At 40.0% G+C, this 22,403-nt stretch overlaps 1 protein-coding gene across 1 annotated transcript in view; it reads right to left on the minus strand.

Moving 5' to 3' along the window:
* The window catches only part of LOC309664854 (tumor necrosis factor receptor superfamily member 10B-like), a 41,223-nt gene that overhangs the window by 5,864 nt on the left and 12,956 nt on the right, over window positions 1-22,403 (minus strand). Inside the window, exons 3-7 of the mRNA XM_082470761.1 lie at window positions 10,501-10,614; window positions 9,623-9,734; window positions 8,608-8,861; window positions 8,034-8,065; window positions 7,390-7,572 (exon numbers count right to left, since the gene is read on the minus strand). Coding sequence (XP_082326887.1) covers window positions 7,390-7,572; window positions 8,034-8,065; window positions 8,608-8,861; window positions 9,623-9,734; window positions 10,501-10,614 — 695 coding nt within the window. The remainder of the gene's footprint in view (window positions 1-7,389; window positions 7,573-8,033; window positions 8,066-8,607; window positions 8,862-9,622; window positions 9,735-10,500; window positions 10,615-22,403) is intronic.

The raw sequence follows: 22,403 nt of genomic DNA on the forward strand, positions 1-22,403 counted from the left end.
TAGAGGGTGAGTCAAAAAAGATTTTGCTGTGGTTTATGTCAAAGAGTGTTTTTCCTATGTTTTCCTCTAAGAGTTTTATAGTGTCTCATCTTACATTGAGGTCTTTAATTCATTTGGAGTTTATTTTTGTGTATGGTGTTAGGTAGTGTTCTAATTTCAATCTTTTACATGTAGCTGTCCAGTTTTCCCAGAACCACTTATTGAAGAGGCTGTCTTTTCTTCATTGTATGTTCTTGCCTCCTTTGTTGTAAATTAGGTCACTATATGTGTGTGGGTTTATCTCTGGGCTTTCTATCCTGTACCATTGATCTATATTTCTCTTTTTTGTGTGTGTGCCAGTACCATACTGTCTTGATTACTGTAGCTTTGTAGTGTAGTTTGAAGTCAGGGAGCCTGATTCCTCCAGCTCCATTTTTCTTTCTCGAGATTGCTTTGGCTATTTGGGGTCTTCTGTGTTTCCATATGAATTGTAAAATTATTTGTTCCAATTATGTGAAAAATGCCATTGGTAATTTGATAAGGATTGCATTGAATCTGTAGATTGCTTTGGGTAGTATAGTCATTTTCACAATATTGATTCTTCCAATCCAAGAACGTGGTATATTTCTCCATCTGTTTATGTCATCTTTGATTTCTTTCATCAGTGTTTTACAGTTTTCTGAGTACAAGTCTTTCACCTCCTTAGGTAGGTTTATTCCTAGGTGTTTTATTTTTTTTGTTATGATGGTAAATGGGATTGTTTCCTTAATTTCTCTTACTGATTTTTCGTTGTTAGTGTATAGGAATGCCAGAGATTTCTGTGCATTAATTTTGTATCCTGCAACATTACCAAATTCATTGATTAGTTCTAGTAGTTTTCTGGTGGCATATTTAGGATTTTCTACATATAGTATCATGTCATCTGCAAACAGTGACAGTTTTACTTCTTTTCCAATTTGGCTTCCTTTTATTTCTGTTTCTTCTCTGATTGCCATGGCTGCGACTTCCAAAACTATGTTGAATAAGAATGGTGAGAGTGGATATTCTTGTCTTGTTCCTGATCTTAGTGGAAATGCTTTCAGTTTTTCACCATTGAGTATGATGTTTGCTGTGGGTTTGTCATATATGGCCTTTATTATGTTGAGGCAGGTTCCCTCTATGCCCATTTTCTGGAGGTTTTTATCATAAATGGGTGTTGAATTTTGTCAAAAGCTTTTTCTGCATCTATTGAGATGATCAAATGGTTTTTATTCCTCAATTTGTTAATATGGTGTATCACATTGATTGATTTGCATATATTGAAGAATCCTTGCATTCCGGGATAAATCCCAATTGTCATGGTGTATGATCCTTTCAGTGTGTTGCTGTATTCTCTTTGCTAGAATTTTGTTGAGGATTTTTCCATCTATGTTCATCAGTGACATTGGACTGTAATTTTCTTTTTTGTGATATCTTTGTCAGCTTTTAGTATTAGGGTGATGCTGGCCTCATAGAATGAGTTTGGAAGCATTCCTTTCTCTACAATTAGTTGGAATGGTTTGAGAAGGAAAGGTGTTAACTATTCTCTAAACGTTTGGTAGAATTCCTCTTTGAAGCCATCAGGTCCTGGACTTTTGTTTTTGGGGAGTTTTTTGATTACTGATTTGATTTCATTATGGGTAGTTGGTCTGTTCCTATTTCCTATTTCTTCCTAGTTCAGTCTTTGGAGATTGTACATTTGTAGGAATTTGTCCATTTCTTATATGTTTTCCAATTTATTGGCATATAGTTGTTTGTATTAATCTCTTATGATCCTTTATATTTCTGCGGTGTTGGTTTCTCTTTTTTTTACTTATGATTTTTATTGGCTTGGGTCCTCTCACTTTTTTTCTTGATTAGTCTGGTGAAAGGTTCCTCAATTTTCTTTTTCTTTTCAAAGAACCAGCTCTTAATTTCATTGATCTTTTCTATTTTTTTGTTTAGTCTCTATTTCAGTTATTTATTCTCTGATCTTTAGGATATTTTTTCCTTCTACTTATTTTGGGTTTTGTTTATTCTTCTTTTTTTTTGTTCCTTTAGGTGTAAGGTTAGGATGTTTATTTTAGATTTTTTTTTGTTTCCTAAGGTAAGCTTATATCACTATAAACTTCCCTTTTAGAACTGCTTTTGCTGTGTCCTATAGATTTTTGGATCGTGGTGTTTTCATTTTCATTTGTCTCCAGGTATTTTTAAAATTCTCCTATGATTTTTTCAGTGCTCCATTGGTTGCTTAGTAGTATACTGTTTAGACTCCACATGTTTGTGTTTTTTTGCAGTTTTTTTTTCTAGTAGTTGATTTCTAGTCTCATAGTGTTGTGGTCAGAAAAGATGCTTGATATGATTTCAAATTTCTTAAATTTATTGGGTTTGTTTTGTAGCCTAGTATATGATCTATCTTAGAGAAATGTTCCATGAGCACTTCTGTACAGCACAATGTATATTCTGCTGCTTTTGGATGGAATGTTCTATATATGTCAATTAAGTAAATCTGGTCTAATGTGTCTTTTAGGGCCAGTGTTTCCTTATTGATTTTCTGTCTGGATGATTTGTCCATTGATGTAAGTGGAGTGTTAAAATCCCCTACTATTATTGTGTTACTGTCAATTTCTCCCTTTATGTCTGTTCATATTTGCTTTATGTATTTAGGTGCTACTATATTGAGTGTATATATATTTACTATTGTTATATCTTCTTCTTGGATTGATCCCTCAATCATTAGGTCATGTCTTTCTTTCTCTCTTGTTACAGTCTTTGTTTTAAAGTCTGTTTTGCCTGATGTAAGTATTGCTACCCTGGATTGTTTTTATTTCTATTTGCATGGAATACCTTTTTCCATCCCCTCACTTTTAGTCTGTGTGTGTCTTTAGAGCTAGTGGGCCTCTTGGAAGTAGCATATATATGGGTCTTGTTTTGTGTCCATTCAACCACTCTATGTCTTTTTTTTTTTTTTTTTTAATTTATTTTTGGCTGTGTTGGGTCTTCGCATCTGTGCGAGGGCCTTCTCTAGTTGTGGCAAGCGGGGGCCACTCTTCATCGCGGTGCGCGGGCCTCTCACCATCGTGGCCTCTCTTGTTGCGGAGCACAGGCTCCAGACGTGCAGGCTCAGTAATTGTGGCTCATGGGCCCAGTTGCTCCGTGGCATGTGGGATCTTCGCAGACCAGAGCTCGAACCCGTGTCCCCTGCATTGGCAGGCAGACTCTCAACCACTGCGCCACCAGGGAAGCCCCCCACTCTATGTCTTTTGATTGGAGCATTTAGTCTTTATTCATTTAAAGTAGTTATTGATAAGTATGTACTTATTGTCATTCTGTTAATTGTTTTCAGATTTTTTGGGTAATTCTTTTTAGTTTTCCTTTTTTCTTCTTTTGTTCTCTTCCCTGTGACTGACGACTATCTTTATTGTTATGTTTGTATTCCTTTCTCTTCTGTGTGTGTATGTAATATAGATTTTTGATTTCTGGTTACTGTGAAGTTTATATAATCAAACTATCTACATGTATTTGTGTGATTAATTTGCTGATCTCTTAATTTCAAAAGAATTTTATAAACCCTGCTTTTTTATTCCTCTTGTGCCTCAATTTCTGTTTTTGACATCATATTTTATATCATTTTGTTTTCTATATTTCATTACTACTCATTGTGTATATAGATAATTTTACTACTTCTGTTTTTTACCTTCCTACTACCTTTGTATGTGATTGATTTACTACCTTTACTGTGTATTTTCCTTTACCAATTAGCTTTTTACTTTTGTAAGTTTCATGTTTCTAGTTGTGGGTTTTTCTTTTCCACTGAGAGAAGTCCCACTAACATTTCTTGTAAAGCTGGTTTGGTGGTGCTGAACTCTTTTAGCTTCATTAGGTCTGTAAAACTTCTGATATGTTCTTCAAATATGAATGAGATTAGAGTCTGTCATACAGAGTGAAGTCAGAAAGAGAAAAACAAATACAGTATGCTAACACATATATATGGAATCTAAGGGGAAAAAAAAAAAGGTCATGAAGAACCTAGTGGTAAGACGGGAATAAAGACACAGACCTACTAGAGAATGGACTTGAGGATATGGGGAGGGGGAAGGGTAAACTGTGACAAAGTGAGAGAGTGGCATGGACATATATACACTACCAAATGTAAAATAGATAGCTACTGGGAAGCAGCCGCATAGCACAGGGAGATCAGCTCGGTGCTTTGTGATCACTTAGAGGAGTGGGATAGGGAGGGTGGTAGGGAGGGAGATGCAAGAGGGAAGAGATATGGGAACATATGTATATGTATAACTGATTCGCTTTGTTACAAAGCAGAAACTAACACACCATTGTAAAGCAATTATACTCCAATAAAAATGTTTTAAAAAAAAAGTATGAATGAGAGACTTGCCGGTTAGAGTATTCTTGGTTGTAGGTTTTTCCCTTTCAACAGTTTAAATATATTGTGCCACTCCCTCTGGCCTGCAGTTTCTGCTGAAAAGTCAGCTCATGGCCTTATGGGAGTTCCCTTGTATGTTTCTTGTTGTTTTTCCCTTGTTGCTTTTAATATTCTCTCTTTATCTTTAATTTTTGCTATTTTAATTACATGTATGTTGATGTGGTCCCCCTCAGGGGTTATCAGGGCTACTGCCAGTCACTGGTATGCAGAACCAGATCCTGAGATCTCTGGATGCAGGGCTATGGGTGTCCCAAAGCTGGTGTCAGCCCACTAGTGGATGGGATTGGATCCTGGGGCCACTGGCTGAGGGGCTCAAGGTGTCCCCTTGGCCTATAGTTGGCCTGCTGTTGTGCATGGCTGGAGCCCAGCAGGGTCCCAGAGCTGATGCCAGCCGGCTGATGTGTTGGCTGGGTCCTGACAAGGCAGCTGAGGGGCTGCAATGTTCCTGGGGCTGGTGACCAGTAGATCCTGGGGCTGGTGTCTGCCCACTGGTGGGTGGAGCTGGGTCTCTGGCTTCAGGGCCGTATGATTTCCTGGGACTAGTGCCTGCACACTGGTGTGCGGGGCTGGGTCCTGGGCCCACTGGTGGACAAGGATGTCCAGGGGCAGCTGTGGGCTCAGGTGGTCTTAAGTCAGGCTGCCTGCTGGTGGGTGGGGCTGGGTCCCTGCTTGCCTAGGTGCTTGGCCTGAGGCATCCAAGTGCTGGTGCCTATAGGCTGGTGGGTGGGGGTAGGGCTGGATCCCAAGGCTAATAAGCTAGAGGGAGAATTCCAAAATGGTGCTTGCCAGCACCAGCGTCCGCATGGTAGAATGAACTCCCCCAAATTGCTACCAGCAGTGTCAGTGTCCCCAGGATGAGATCCAGTTGCCTCTTGCCTCCCCGGGACTCTCCAAAATCAGCAGGTAGGTCTGACCCAGACTTCTTTCTGCTCTTCCCTGGGTCCCAGTGGTTGTGAGATTTTATGTGCACCCTTTAAGAGGCAGTTTCTATATCCCACAGCCCTCTGGGTCTCCTGAAAGTAAGCCCCACTGGCCTTAAAGCCAAATGTTCTAGGGGCTTGTCTTCCTGGTGCAGAACTCCTGGTCTGGGGAGCCTGATGTGGGGCTCAGATTCCTTGCTCCTTGGGGAGAACCTCTGCAAATGTAATTAGCCTCCCAATTGTGGGTTGATCACCCAGCAATACGGGTTTTTACTGTACTATGTACTATGTCTCAGCCATCTTGTGGTTCCTTCTTTATATCATTAGTTGTAGAAGCTATTTTCTGGTAGATTCTGGTATTTCTCACCAAGAGTTCCTCTGTAAATAGTTATAATAGTTATAATTTTGGTGTGCCTGTGAGAGGAGGTGAGCTCAGGGTCTTTCTACTCCACCATTATGTTTAATCTCTCAATGTTATCTTCTTTGATAAGAACAATATTGAATATTAACAAGATCTTAATTCTTCCTAGATTAATTTATGAATTTAAGGTAATACAAAATATTTCAATAATTTTTTTAGGCGTGGAGGATATCTTATAAAATAATTCTAAATTTTATCTGGGTAAACAATAAATTTTGAAAAAGTAAGAGGTATTGCTCTCTCAGATATTAAAACATATTAAACAGTTTCATTGGTAAAGTATATAGATGACATATGCATAACGATTTCAGCAAAGAATCACAGAAAATTATCCCTCACAGTTACGTGAAATAAAAAGAACTAAGTGGCTGGAGAAAGATTACAGGATGAGGCTTTCATGACTCACTGAGAAACTTTCTATACTGTTTAAATTTTCTCACTGTGGATATGTATTAACTACTGTGAAAAAATGTGAAAAGTGATTAATCAGGATGGGGGATTATTTGTCTTTTTTGTTTGTTTGCTTCCTTTTATACTTTCTCTTTAAAAAGAATACAGTATATAGTTGACCCTTGAACAACATGGGCTTGAACTGCACAAGTCCATTTACATGTGGATTTTTTTCACTATATGTGCACTACAGTACTATATGATACATAGTTGGTTGAATCTGAGTATGCAGAGCCACGGACATGTGGATTTTGGAGGGTCTGTGTCCCTATCCCCAGCTTCGTTCAAGGGTCAACTGTCAATGCAGGAAAAAACCCCAAAAAGAACACTCTAGATGGAAAGAGATCATTGTCCATGTAAATATTTCGCATGTGATAAAGGAGAGGCCAAAAGCAGAGGGAAATGGGAGAAGCAGTTGCTAAATAGGGTTATAGGAAGGAGACAGTGACTCAGAATTCAGGGAGCTCCTCACATCATATCATGTCACAAAATAAATTCCAGTTAGGTAAAATTGTTATATGCTAAAAATCATCATTAAATTTTAAAACTCTAAGAAATTAAAGAATTTCATCTTATGTTGTGGGGAATGACTTTCCAACCTTACAAAGAATGAGAAATGTTTGCACAGGTTGACTACTCAATGTCAAAACTGATGAACAGATATGAACCCAAACCAGATGTGCATGTGTGTGTAGACAGTAGAAAAGCACTTCTACAAGTTGACCCCAAAATTCTACTTCTTCTAAGAAGCCACTATACAAATATGATCAGCTATCTGGACAAAGATTTATTTTCATGTATGTTCAGTGTAATAATAATTTTGTAATGAATTTGATATTCCTATTATTACGAGGAATGGCTTATTATATTATTTTACAACTATGCAGTGGAATATTATGCAGCCTTCATTCAATCATTCAACAAATATGGGAGTGCCCACTCTATGCCTCCTTGTTCTAGACTGAGGAAACAGTGAGAACTGGACAGATAATAAATAGCGTAACATTGCATAGAGCTGACAGTCTACCATATCAGGGTAGCAGGTCCCTTTCCCCTTCAGGACCCTGATTTCCCGCTATCACCACTTCCCCATGGGACAGGAGACCTGACCAACATTGGTCTTTCCCTGTTTCTACTGCAGTCCTGGGCAAGAAGAAAGACCACCACAGACTCACCAGTAAATGTTTTGCTTCCTCCGTAGACTGTACCATGACACCTGTCAGCTTGTCCTGCTCCTGGTCTTCTAGGTCCTTCTTGGCCACCAGAATGGACAGCGAATCTCTGTTGATCAGCATGTTGTTGTGGGCATTGTCCAGAGCCCCAGGACCTCTTGGGGGACATGAGCACCAGAAAAAGACCTTGGGAAGGCAAGGAGCTGACTCAGGAGTCCATACCCACAGATCCCTGCAGCGTCTGGGGGAACACGGTGGGTTCTGCCTCCCCACCTACTCCCATTTGTCCCCCCACAAGGTAGGCACAGACTCAGCACATCCATGGCCCTGCTGATGGCACCAGGACCCTAGTGCTGTGCTAAGGGGGGTTCAGCACCCCTTCCTGACACCCTCCATGCCCCAGGGTGCATCCAGGGTTATGGGGTGAGGGCGCCTCACAAGCAGTAAGAGGGACAGGGTTAGCACTGCCAACCAGCCTTAGGGCTGCTCTCAACAGGCCAGTTGCTCTCCTACAGTCAGCCCAGAGCTCCTAGGCCACTTGAGAGAGCCAGGGACAACAGTATAGGACAAACTGGGGACCGTGTCCACCCAGGGCCAATCAGTTGCTGAGGGCCTGATGCCACCAGGTCCTGGAGAAACCAACTCACTTTGTCCATGCACTTAGGGTCCACACCACGACCTAGAAGAGAAGAGGCATCCACCTGAGCAGTGTGGAGGGCCCTCTTGCAGCACCTCCCTCCCCAGGGACAGTGCCAGGGACAGGGTGTGGGCTGGGGGCTCAGATACTGAACAAGGAGCTCTGGGCCTGGTGACAGGGAGCGGGCCATTCCAAGTCTGGAGAACCCTCGGGGAGGGAGAAGAGAAGGGGGATAATGAAATAAAATGAAACCCATCTAAAATCTCTGTGGGGTTCTGCTGAACGACCCTCTCCTCCTGACTCTTGTCACCCAGTCAAGGTGCTGACCACCTCTCTGCCCCGACTGGGGGTCCTGAAGACATTAAGAACTGACCCTGCCCCCCGCTACACCGGACTTGGCCAGGGGGGAGAGGCGACCGTCAGCTGAGATGGGGGACGGATGTGATCCCGGCTTCGTAGGAGCAGGTGAGGTGGGAGGTGGAGGGGGATCCCGGGGAACAAGATCAGAGCTGGGCCAGGAGGAACCGGAGGAGTGGGGAGACGGAGGGGGGCCAGCGCCTCCCCCTTCCCTCCCAGAACCTCACTTCTAATGAAGAACCGCCAGAAAACATATGCGATTGGCACCAGCAGCAGGAGGACACCAACAGCTACCATTCCGATCATCAGCTGTGAAGCGCCTGAGGAGGGAGAGGGAGTGGTGGGCAGTCTCCGGCTCATGGTCACTGTCTTTCCAGGAACCAGGGCCTCCCCACTGGCCTGGGTATCTGATTTTCGGTCCACACATTTGAGGTTGCTGAAGGGGCTACAGGGCGTGGCCACGACCATCCCATCAGGGCACCTGGGTACAGACACAGGGAGGACATGGAGGGGATCCGTCAGGGAAAGCTGGCCGGATGAGGAGAAAGAGAGAGAAAACTCCCACCTGGGGTTCCCTGACAAGACGGTGCAGGAGGGACAGGCTTGTCCTGTCTGCAGGGCTGGGTCCCCTCACTACCCCTTGTCGGGTGGGAGAAGGATCTGGGCTTGTGCACTTCAGGCCCCAGGGCTCCTGCTGAGTGTTCAGAGCTGCCCTTTCAGGAGCTGGGCCCCTGGGAGGGGGCATCTCATCCAAGTCAAGGGTCAGAAGGGTTTGGGCACAAGCCAAGCCTCATCCTCCAGTCAAGCTTTAACACAAGGACCCTCTTGTCCTCCACGTGTTGACTCTTCCTACCAATCGCAGCCAGCACTGGAGCATCAGAGAAGAGCTAATTACTATTGGCCTCTAAATCCCCAAATAGGAAAGATTCAGATCTTATTGGGGAACAAGGGCTGGATGTGAGGCCAGCTGAGTTGGCTTGGGTTTTATGGGAACCTTGAAGGAGCTAAATGCTCAATCTTATTATGACTTGGCTGTGGGCACTTTTGTGTTCATGGGCCCTTTCCTGTATAAAAAAATATTAAAAATTCCATTTTATGACTGAATTGTTATAAAGATGAATATAACCCCGGCTGCATTCTACTCATTTTTTCCCCTCTGATATCTTTTTAAAAGAAATGAAAACTTCTATTGACTGCATCATGGATGAGCTGTTGGGAACCACCTAGGCTCCCACGTCTCACCCAGTGCTGCACTTCTGGCAGAACTCAGGTGAGTCTTCTTCATGGAAAGTTCCAGGTTTGCACTGACACTGTGTGTCCTTAGTCACCGTGCAAGGGGTCCTCTCTTCTTCACCTGAAGACAAAGGATAAGGTTTGGGGATATGTTTCCCTCGCATGACCTTCAACCCTTCTTCACCAACCAAAAACCCACCCACTCAGCTCTCCTCAGTTCACTGTAGCTTTGGGGGTCAAATTCTGCAGCAACACATGTGGGGCACATAAAGGACAGCCCCTGTTCACCTGTCACCGATACTCAGAGGTATGAGAAAAGGACCATGATTCATTATTTAATGCATTAGGACAAGGAGGGAAATCTTTTAGCTCACAGGGTCAGTAGGAAGGGCCGGGTATAATCTGAGAGACCCTGGATGGAGAGGAACCCTTGGGTGACTTCCCAAAACCTAGCCCTGCTGGAGAGATGGAGGGGCCCTAAGTTGTAAAGGCTGAAAGAGGCCAAGTCTCTGCCAGGAGCACAGAGCACAGGCTAAGAGGGGCCTGGCCCAGGACTAGACCCACGTCAAAGCTCAAACCTAGCACTTTTCCACTTGGCCAGGCCTTTTCTTATGCTGTAACTATACAGATCCCATCCCTCTCCCCCATGAAAGGACAGATTACTTTCCCACCACTTTCATCTGATGATTTAAAAGATTTACATACTATGTGGCATGCATTATAAAAATAATTTCTATTTTTTGTATTGACCTAAGACATAGTCATAAAACAGGGTATGATGAAGCCCAAGAAGGACTGGAATTGGAATCCAGATGTCCTGATTCCATATTGGATACAATTCCCACCTCATCATGCCTGCACTTGTTATGGGTCCACATGTTCTGTACCTGATTTACAGATTGTACATGGTAAGCAGGAAGGGAGCATATTCCAGTGATTAGTAAAGTCCACTCCATTTGTACAGGATACACAGTTTTTTCCACCTTCTGATACATGGTATCCTAGGAAGGGAGAGAAAATCTGGTGAATGAATCCCGACAGGATTCCCAGGGGCTGGCAGTGGTGACTGGGGGACTCCTCTTTTGGCCATCGCCAGAATCCAAATGGGGAAATTCATTTTACCTGGCATCAGCCAGTTCATCAATTCTGCATCTACTATATACCCTTGACTAACATTGCAACATAAATTTATTACAAGTCAATATGAAATTCAAATATTATAGGAGCCACGTTAAAAGAGCAGAAGGAAACAACTCAAATTAATTTTAATAATGCATTTTAATCAATATATTCAAAATAATATCACTTAAAGATGTAATAAACATAAAACATTCAAATATTTTACATTAGTTTTTCAAAGTATGTCTTAGAATCCAAGGATTATTTCTCCCTTACATCACTCACTATTTGGAGTAGCCATATTTCAAGTGTTCAATAGTCACATGGACCTAGTGACTACTAAATTGGACAGCACCATCAGGTCCCTAGAGAGTCACAGAAGAAAGTCTTAATCCCTGTCCTCAATGAGTTCCAGGTCAGTGGAAGACACAAACAAGATCAGAAGTAATATGACAATCACAGACAAGCCTTCAGTTAAAGTTCATGCCATCCTCCAACAAAATGGAAGGAAAAATGGGTCCTGTATGTAAAGAGTCAAAGAAAGATCCAAAGAAAGTGTGTCTTTGTGCCTTGGAATACAGAGGCATTCTCCAGGCACTGAGATGAGACCTTGCAGGAGCTGTTGCTGCCTGGGAACGTATGTCCCGAATCATACAAAAATTGTTTTTGGCTTATTTCACATAGCACAACGTTTCTGAGGTTCATCCACGTTGTAACATGTGCCAGAATTTCATCCTTTTTTCAGGCTGAATAATATTCCATTGCATGTATATAAAACATTTAGTTTATTTATTCATCCATGAATGGACACTTGGGCTTCTTCCACTTCTTGGCTATGATGAATATTGCTATGAACTTGGGTGTACTAATATCTCTTTGAGACCTCATTTTTTATTTTTTTAGATATATACCCAGGAGCAGGATTGCTGGATCATATGGTATTTCTATTTTTTAATATTTTGAGGAGCCACCATACTGTTTTCCACAACAGATGCACCATTTTCACAATCTCACCAACAGTGTACAAGGATTGCAATTGTCCACATCCTCACCAACACATTATTTTCTGTTTTGTGATAGTAACCATCAAATTGGTATGAGGTGATAACTCACTGTGGTTTTAATTTGCATTTCTCTTATGATTAATGATGTTGAGCATCTTCCCATATGCTTGTTGGCCATTTGTATATCATCTGTGGAGAAATGTCTAGTTAAGTCCTTTGCCCATCTTTAAATTGGGATGTTTGTCTTTTTGTTCTTGAGTTGTAGGATTGATTTATATATTGTAGGTATTAAACTGTTATTATTTATTTGATTCACAAATATCTTCTCACATTCTATTGATTGTTTCCTTTGATGCACAGTTTTAAATTTTGATGTACAGAAAGTCCCCTACATACGAACATTCAAGTTGCGAACTTTCAAAGATATGAACATGCTTTTGCATGTCCAATCACATAAGTAAGTTCACGTGTTTGGCATACATTGTCATGTGCGTGCATCCTCTACAAGTGGTTGTGCTTTTGTGTACTTTATTGTACAGTACTGTATAGAATGCAGTAGTACAGTATCTTTATTTCAAGCCCAGGATGTCCGGAAGCAAGCGTAAAAGCAGCAGTGATGTATCTGGTAATAAGAAGTGCCAAGCGATAATGATGGAAAGAAAAGTGAAAATAATTGAGAGAGTGGAGCAACAAGAGGAAGAAGAAGTAACTGAAGAACCAAAGAGTTTCATGATGCAGGAAATGGCAAGGGGATTTTCTTCATTTGAGGATTCACTGTTAGTTTTTGAGGCACACGATCTGAACGTAGATTGGTACACAAAGGCTGCAGCAGCCACTCAGAGTGCAATCCAGCACTACTGTGTCATCTCTGATGAGAAAAAAAAAAAGCTACTACCCAGACATCACTGGATCAGTTTTTCAAGAGGGTAGCTAGAATTGAGTCTAGCAAGGAATGAGAACCTGCAGCCAAAGGCCCCAGGAATGACCTCTGCCCATCAGTGGGCTGGCACTAGCCCTGTGAACACCTGGGCCCCAGCCCTGCCCACCAGCAGGCTGACATCAGCTCTGAGACATCTTAGGCCCCTCAGCCACACTCTCTGGGATCCAGCCCCACTCACCAGTGGGCTGACACCAGCTTTGGGACACCCCAGACGCTGTAGCTAGCCATGTCAGGAACTGGTCCCACTTCTCAGCAGGTGACACTAACTCTGGGACCCCTGGTCCCACAACCAGCCACCCTGGGACCTTGCTCCAGCCGCCAGTGGGCCAGAACTAGCCCTGGACTTCCTGGGGCTCCACAGCCAGCCACCTTGTGTCCCAGCCCTGCCCACCAGTGGCAAGCAGACACCACATTAGGCAGGGACTAGCAGCCCACCCATAGTAGTCAGCCTGCCACAACAGAAGGGCCCACACAGCACACATGGGGGCACCCCTAGAGCATGTAGCTCCAGTGATGAAAGGAGAGTGTGCTGCTGGGACATAGGACATCTCCTACAAAATCTTCTCCAAGATTGGGAAATGTAACCAACATACAAATATATAGAAATAAAAACAGCGAATTAGTAAAATGAGGTGACTGAGGAATATGTTCCAAGTGAAGGACCAAGATAAAACCCCAGAATAATTAAGTGAAAATAGAGATAAGCAACCTACCCAATAAAGAGTTCAAGGTAATGATCACAAAGATGGTAAAAGAACTCGGGAGAAGAATGAATGGACACAGTGAGATTTAACAAAGAGTTAGAAAATATAAAGAAGAACCAAACAGAGCTGAAGAATATAATAACTGAAATAAAAAATATATTAGAAGGAATCAACAATAGATTAGATGATACAGAGGAATGGATCAGTGAACTGGAAAACAGAGTAGTAGAAATCACTCAAGTTGCACAAAAAATAGAAAAGAATTTAAAAATACAGGACATTTTAAGAAACCTTGGACAACGTCAAGTATACTAAATTCACATTATAGGGGTCTCAGAAGGAGAATAGAAAGAGGAAAAGGTACAGAGAACATATTTGAAGTCATAATAGCTGAAAATTTCCCTAACCTGGGAAAGGAAACAGACATCCTGGTTCAGGAAGCACAGAGGGTCCCAAACAGGATAAATGCAAAGAGAACCACACCAAGACACACTGAAATTAAAATGGCAAAAATTAAAGATAGAGAATATTAAAAGCAGCAAGGGAAAAGCAACAAGTTACACACAAGGGAACTCCCATAAGACCATCAACTGACTCTTCAGCAGAAACTCTGTAGGGCAGAAAGGAGTGGCACAATACATTTAAAGTGATAAAGGGGAAAAAACTACAATGAAGAAAACTCTACTTGTCAAGGCTATCATTCAGATTTGAAGGAGATATCAAAAGTTTTACAGACAAGCAAAAGTTAAATGACTTCAGCACCTCCAAACCAGTTTTACAAGAAATGTTAATGGGACTTCTCTCAGCATAATAGAAAAGACCACAACTAGAAACAGGAAAGTTATGAAAGTAAAAAGCTAATTGGTAAAGGCAAATATACAGTAAAGGTTGTAAATCTACTTATAAAACCAGTAGGAAGGCTAAAAGACAAAAGAAGTAAAATCATCTATATCCACCATAAGTAGTTAAGAGATACACAAAACAAAAAGATGTAAAATATGATGTCAAAAAAAGTAAAGATTGGGGGTTGGGGAGTAAAAATACAGTTGCACTGTTGTTAAACTGTGTTCAAATTTAAGAGAGCAGCAACTTAATCATACACACACACACACACACACACACACAGATTGCTATATATAAGCCTCATGGTAACCATATTTCAAAAATTTGTGTTAGATACGCACACAAAGGGAAAGTAATCCAAACAAAACACTGAAGATAGTCATCAAATCACAGGGAAGAGAGGAAAAGAAGAAAAAAGGAACAAAAAACTACAAAACAACCCCAAAACAATTAACAAAATGTCAATGCATACATATCTATTGGTAAGTACTTTAAATGTAAATGGACTAAATGCTCCAATCTGCTGCTTACAAGAGACTCACTTCAGCACTAAAGACATTCACACTGAAAGTGAGGGGCTGAGAAAAGGTATTCCATGCAAATGGAAAAGAAAAGAAAGCCAGGGTAGCAATATTAATATCAGACAAAATAGGCTTTAAAACAAAGACTGTTATAAGAGACAAAGAAGGACATTATATAATGATCAAAGGATCAATCCAAGAGGATGATATAACAATTATAAATATATATGCACTCAACATAGGAGCATCTAAATATATAAGGCAAATATTAACAGACACAAAAGGAGAAAATGGCAGTAACAAATTTAGTAGGGGATTTTAACACCCCACTTACATCAATGGACAGATCATCCAGACACAAAATCAATAAGGAAACACTGACCTTAAATGATACATTAGATCCCATCTAACATATATATATATAGAACATTCCATCCAAAAGCAACAGAATACACATTCTTTTCAAGTGCACATGGAACATTCTCCAGGATAGATCACATGCTAGCCACAAAACAAGTCTTGGTAAATTTACGAAAATTGACATTTTATCAATCACCCTTTCCTATCACAATGCTATGAGACCAGAAATCAGCTACAAGAAAAAAAACTGCAAAAAACACAAACAAAGTGAGGATAAATAATACAATACTAAGCAAGCAACAGATCACTGAAGAAATCAAAGAGGAAATTAAAAAATACCTGGAGACAAATGAAAATGAAAACACAATGACCCAAAATGTATGGGATGCAGCAAAAGCAGTTCTAAGAGGGAAGTTTATAGCATTTCAATCTCACCTCAGGAAACAAGAAAAATCTCAAATAATCTAACCTTACACCTAAAGGAGGTAGAAAAAGAACAAACAAAACCCAAAGTTAGTAGAAGGAAAGAAATCATGAAGATCAGATCAGAAATAAATGTAATAGAGATTTTAAAAACAATAGAAAAAAATCAATGAAACTAAGAGCTGGTTCTTTGAAAAGATAAACAAAGTTGATAAACCTTTAGCCAAACGCATTAAGAAAAAAAGAGAAAGGGCCCAAATCTATAAAATCAGGAATGAAAAAGGAAAAGGTACAACTGACACCACAGAAATACAAAAGATCATAAGAGATTACAACAAACAATTATACAGCAATAAAATAGAAAAACCTTTAAAAAAATAGAAAAAATCCTAGAAATGTCCAATCTCTCAAGACTGAATCAGACAGAAATAGAAATTTTGAAGAGACCAATTACCAGTAATGAAATTAAATCAATAATTTAAAAATTCCAGCAAACAAAATTCCAGGACCAGATAGCTTCACAGGGGAATTCTACCAAACATTTAGAGAAGAGTTAACACTCATCCTTCTCAAACTATTCCAAAAAATTGCAGAGGAAGAAATACTTCTGAACTCGTACTGTGAGGCCAGCATCACCCTGATACAAAAACCAGACAAATGTATGGGAAAAATTACAGTCCAATATCACTGATGAACATAGATGCAAAAATCCTCGGTAAAATATAAGCAAACCAAATCCAACAATACATTCAAAGGATCATACACCATGATCAATTGAGATTTATCCCAAGGATGCAAAGATGGTTCAATACATGACGTAATACACCACATTAGCAAACTGAAGAATAAAAACCATCTCAATCGAGGCAGAAAAAGCTTTTGACACAATTCAACATCCATATATGATACAAACTCTCAACAAAGTGGATATAGAGGGTACACACCTCAATATTGTAAAGGCCATATACGACAAGCCCACAACTACCATCATACTCAATGGTGAAAAGCTGAAAGCATTTCCTCTAAGATCAGGAACAAGAAAAAGATGACCACTCTTGCCTCTTTTATTCAACGTACTACTGGAAGTTCTAGCCATAGCAATCAGACAAGAAAAAGAAATAAAAGGCATCCAAATTGGAAGAGAAGAAGCAAAACTGTCACTGTTTGCCGATGACATGATATTATACATAGAAAATTCTGAAGACATCACCAAAAAACTACTAGAGCTCATCAATGAATTCTGTAAAGTTGCAGGATACACAATTAATATAGAGAAATCTGTTGTTTCTATACACTATCAATGAACTATCAGAAATTACAAAACAATCCCATTTACTATTGCATCAAAAAGAATAAAATAACTAGGAATAAATCTAAGTAAGGAGGTAAATGAAATGTACTTGGAAAACTAAGACACTGATGAAAGAAACTGAAGTCAACACAAAGAGATGGAAAGGTATACCATGGTCATATGTTGGAAGAATTAATATTGTTAAAATGACAACACTACCTGAGGAAATCTACAGATTCAATGCAATTCCTATCAAAACACCAGTGACATTTTTCACAGAAATAGAAAAAATAATTCTAAAATTTTTAATGAAACACAAAAGTCCCTAAATAGCCAAAACAATTTTGAGAAAGAACAAAGCTGGAGGTATCACACTCCCTGATTTCAAACTACACTACAAAGCTACAGCCATCAAAACAGTATGGTACTGGCACAAAAACAGACACATAGATCAATGGAATAAAACAGAGAGTCCAAAAATAAACCCACACTTATATAGACAATTAATCTATGACAAAAGAGGCAAGAATATACAATAGGAACAAACACGCCTCTTCAATAAATGGTGTTGGGAAAACTGTAAGGCTACATATAAACTGGACTACCTTCTCACACCATATAAAAATTTAAATTCAAAATGGTTTAAAGACTTTAATGTAACACCTGAAACCACAAAACCTTCAGAAGAAAGCATCAGGAGTTCACTCTTTGACATCAGTCTTAGCAATATTTTTTTGGATACATCTCCTCAGGCAAGGGAAACAAAAGCATAAACAAATGGGACTATATCAAACTAGGATATATTTTTTGATATAATATATATAAATATATATTTTTTTCCTTTGGTCCCTCGTTCCTCTCCTACTTGGATAACTGTGGTAATTCTAAAGCTAATACATACCAATGAGTGCTGACCCCCTTGGGGGTGGTGCATGCATTTATCAGCTCAAAAGCAACCTGGTCAGCCTCCCCACTAGCCCCAGTGAGGGCGGTGCTGCCGGCTTCAGTGACTCTAGATAACATCAGCCCATTGCAGGCCCCATGGGGGCCATGACCCATTCAAATGTCTGCCCTATCAACTTTTGATGGTAGTAGCTGCCTGGACAGTGGTGACCATGGGTGATGGGGGATCAGGGTTTGAATCCAGAGAGGGAGGTAAGGAAAGCAGCAGGCATGCAAATTCCCCACTCCCAACCTGGGGAAGTAGTATCGAAAAAAGTAAAAAAAACACAAACCCAGCACGTAAGACATGATTCATCACATACAAGGACAAGGGATTCTCAATAAGGTTATTAGTTGATTTCTCATTAGAAATAATAGAGGCCAGAAGGCAGTGGAGGGACAAATATAAAGTGCTGAAGGAAAAAAAACCAAAAACAAAAAACAACTTGTCAACCATGAAGTTCTATATTCAGCAGACTGCTAGCCGATTTCTGGATTTTGGACTTGCCAGCTTCCACAACTGCATGAGCAATTCTTGAAAATAGTTCTCTATCTATACATACACTCTCTATTGGTTCTTTTTCTCTGGATAATTCTTACTAAAACAAATTTTTGGTACTGAGAGCGATTCTAGCAGAACAGAATCTTAAGGATGATGGATTAGAATTGGTTCTCTAATCTGCTTAGACTTAAACACACTGATGCCTTTATTTCCTATAATAAAGAGTGCATGGCCAAGGGGGAGGGGAGTGGGAGAGGGTTGGATTGGGAGTTTGGGAATAGCAGATACAAACTGGTATATATAGAATGGATAAACAATAATGTCCTATTGTATGGCACAGGGAAGTATATTCAATATCCAGTGATAAAATATAATGGAAAACAATATGAAAAAGAATGTATATATATGTATAACTGAGTCACTTGCCATACAGCTGTAATTAACACATTATAATTCAACTATACTTCAATAAAATTTAAATTAAGAGAAAGGAGTGCACGGATAGTCCATGGATTGATGTCACAATAGAGATATGCAAAATATCACCCCTGGATCTTCTAATCAAATAAGAGACAAGGTCTCTTAAAGGCACATGAAAAGATGCTCAACATAGCTAATTATTAGAGACATGCAAATAAAAACAATGAGATATCACCTCACACCAGTAAGAATGGCCATCATTAAAAAATCTACAAACAATAAATGCTGGAGAGGGTGTGGAGAAAAAGGAATCCTTCTGTACTGTTGGTGGGAATGTAAATTGGTACAGACACTATGGAGAACAGTATGGAGGTTCCTTAAAAAAACTAAAAATAGAGCTACTGTATGATCCAGCGATCCCACTCCTGGGCATATATCTGGAGAAAAACATGGTTTGAAAGCATACATTCACTCCAATGTTCATTGCAGCACTGTTTACAATAGCCAAGACACGGAAGCAACCTAAATGTCTAAAAACACATGAATGGGTAAAGAAGATGTGGTAAATATATACAATGGAGTATTACCCAGCCATGAAAAGGAACAAAATAGTGACATCTGCAGCAATGTGGATGGACCTGGAGATTATCATACGAAGTGAAGTAAGTCAGACAGAGAAAGACAAATATCATATGATATTGCTTATATGCAGAATCTTAAAAAAAAAAGTGATACAAATGAACTTATTTACAAAACAGAAACAGACTCACAGACTTAGAAAATGAACTTATGGTTACTGGGGGAAAGGGTGCAGGGGGGGAGGGATAGACTGGGAATTTGGGATTGACATGTACACACTGCTATATTTAAAATAGATAACCAACAAGAACCTACTGTAAAACAAAAATTAAAATTCAGAAGTAAAATTGCAATTTCTCCCCTTTACAAAGTCTTAGAGGTTAACACTATAAAGAGTTTTTGATGAATACCCTTTTACGACCTTCTCTTATGTGTACTACCTTTATAATTAAAAAATGGTAATTCCCCCCCCCCACTCTCCCCAGCCCTTGGCAATCATCTTCCTACTTTCTGTTTCTATGATTTTGAGTACTTTAAATACTTTCTATGAGTGGAACCGTACAGTATTTGTCCTTTTGTGACTGGCTATTTGTTGTAGCATGTGACAGGATTTCCCTCCTTTTCAAGGCTGCATAATATTCCATTGTGTGTATATAACACATTTTCTTTATCCATTCAACTCTTGGTGAACATTTGGGTTGCTCTCACCTCTTGGCTATTGTGAATAATGCAGCTCATATATGAAGGAGTATGCAAATATCTGTTTGAGATCCTGCTTTCAATTCCTTTGGGCATATTCCCAGAAGTGGAAATGGTGGATCATATGGTGATTCTATTTTAATCTTTCTTTAGGAGTCTTCATACTGTTTTCCATAATGACTGCATCATTTTACATTCCTACCAATAGTGCACAAGGGCTCCAGTCCTTCCACATCCTCACCAACACTTGTCATTTTCTGTTCTTTTGATAGTGGCTATCCTAATGGATGTAAAGTGATATCTCATTGTGGTTTTGATTTGCATTTCTCTTATGATTAGAGAAGTTGAGCATCTTTTCATATGTTCATTAACCATTTTTTTTGTCTTCTTTGGAGAATTGTCTATCCAAGAACTTTGCCCATTTTTAAATTAGGTTATCTTTGTTGTTGTTGTTGAGTGGTAAAAGTTCCTTATATACCCTGGATATTAACCCCTTATCAGATATACAACTTGCAAATATTTTCTCCCATTCAGTAGGCTGTCTTTTCACTCTGTTGATTGTTTCTTATGATGCACAGTTTTAGAGTTTTATGTAGTTCCATTTGTCTTTTTTTTGTTTTTGTTGCTGATTCCTTTGAACATTGTTATAAAACTAATGAACAAAATGAGATTGGCTGCCTGCTTTTAATTTTGCTGGACACAATGGGGGTAGAAAACAATGAGCTCAAGGATTTTAATTCCCAGCTTAAGCACTGCATAAATGACATGATAGCTTCTATGTCTGCCCTGAAAGAGACACTTGTTTCCTGTAACTGCAGAGGTGAGTGTGCTGAAAACCAAACCCAGTATCTAGTGGCTGAATCACAATACAAATTGTTCAGTACACGCCAAAAGAGCTGCTTGATTTTTCCAATTTAAACAGAATCTCGGGAATATGTGTGGGATGGATATTAAGGTTGTGGAATAATGGTAGAAAGAACATAAAGTTGGATTCGGCCACATTTATTGATATGGGTCAACTAATGTTGCAATTTGGGAGTTACAAAGGGCTCTAATTGTTTGTTTGTTTGGTCAGTTTGTTGGCTGGCTGAAACATTGACTAAAAAGTAGCTCACAGTAAATGAAGTTGAAATGCCAGACCTGCCTTCCTATACTACAGAGGAAGGGAAAGACTCAAAGAGATTGGAATGTTAGAGTGGGTTTGACATTTAAGACCTGCTCACACACTCTGGGATGGTCCAGAGGACACGTCTTTCACTAGTACTCTGGGAAATAAATTTGTGAAGGATCCCTAGCATCCTTGAAGAGCTCTGTGATTGCTCTTCTCTGTAGACCAGAAAGCACTGTGGGAACTGCGGCTACTGAACTGGGAAATCTAAATATAATGAGGGTAATTGGATGCCAAGGTGGCAGGGGCCAAGTGGTGGCACTCAATGGCCAAACGTAAGGTGGGTGTGGTTATTTAATGGACAGCAGAGTCAAAGTACTGCTCAGAATAGTCTTACTCACAGAAACCTATGACATTGGCAAGTTGATTATGGCGTTCCTAGAACTGAAATATATAGAAAAGTCTACTAAATTTGTACATGATATGTATAAGTAGAAAAATTCTAGGTCAAGTGATCAAAAGTCTAACTTGAATCATAAAAACAGAGTCATGTCCCCTCAATCAATTCCCATCCTCTTTACAGACCTAGAACTCTTCAAATGAAGGAGAATCTGGGTACCCTTGAGGAAAAACCCTGGTATACTGCCAAAAGTTTATATTGTTAATCTTTCTCTGAGCTTTCCCCAAAGGGACCTACAGTCTTTTACCAGACTGACTGCTTTGGGGAAAAGGAAATAATCAGACCTTTCAGAGATCACTGGACACTGGCTTTGAACTGACACCAATTCCAGAAGACCCAAACCATCACCATGGTCCACAAGTCAGAATAGGGGCTTATGAAGGTCTGGTGAACAATGGAGTTTTAGCTCAGGTCCATCTCACAGAGGGTCCAATGGGCCCCCAAATACATCATGCCATGATTTCTCCAGTTCTGAAATGCATAATTGGAAGAGACATACTCAGCAACTGGCAGCATCCTTATATTAGTTTCCTGAGATGTAGAATGAGGGCTATTAGGTGGGAAAGACCAAGTGGAAGCCACTAGAACTGCCTCTACCTAGAAAAATAGTAAACCAAAAGCAATACTGCATTTCTGGAGAGACTGCAGAAATCAGTGCCACCATCCAGGACTTGAAGGATGCATCCCCATCCATTTTGTCTATCTGGCCTGTGCAGAAGACAGATGGATCTTGGAGAATGACAGTGGATTATTGTAAGCTCAACCATCGCAACTGCAGCACCAGATGTGGTTTCATTGTGAAAGCAAATTAACACATCCTCTGGTACCTGGTGTGCAGCCATTGATCTGACAAATGCTTTTTTCTTCATATTTGT

The sequence above is a fragment of the Balaenoptera physalus genome (genome assembly GCF_965194825.1).
Source record: "Balaenoptera physalus genome assembly, chromosome: 7".
Lineage (NCBI taxonomy): Eukaryota > Metazoa > Chordata > Mammalia > Artiodactyla > Balaenopteridae > Balaenoptera > Balaenoptera physalus.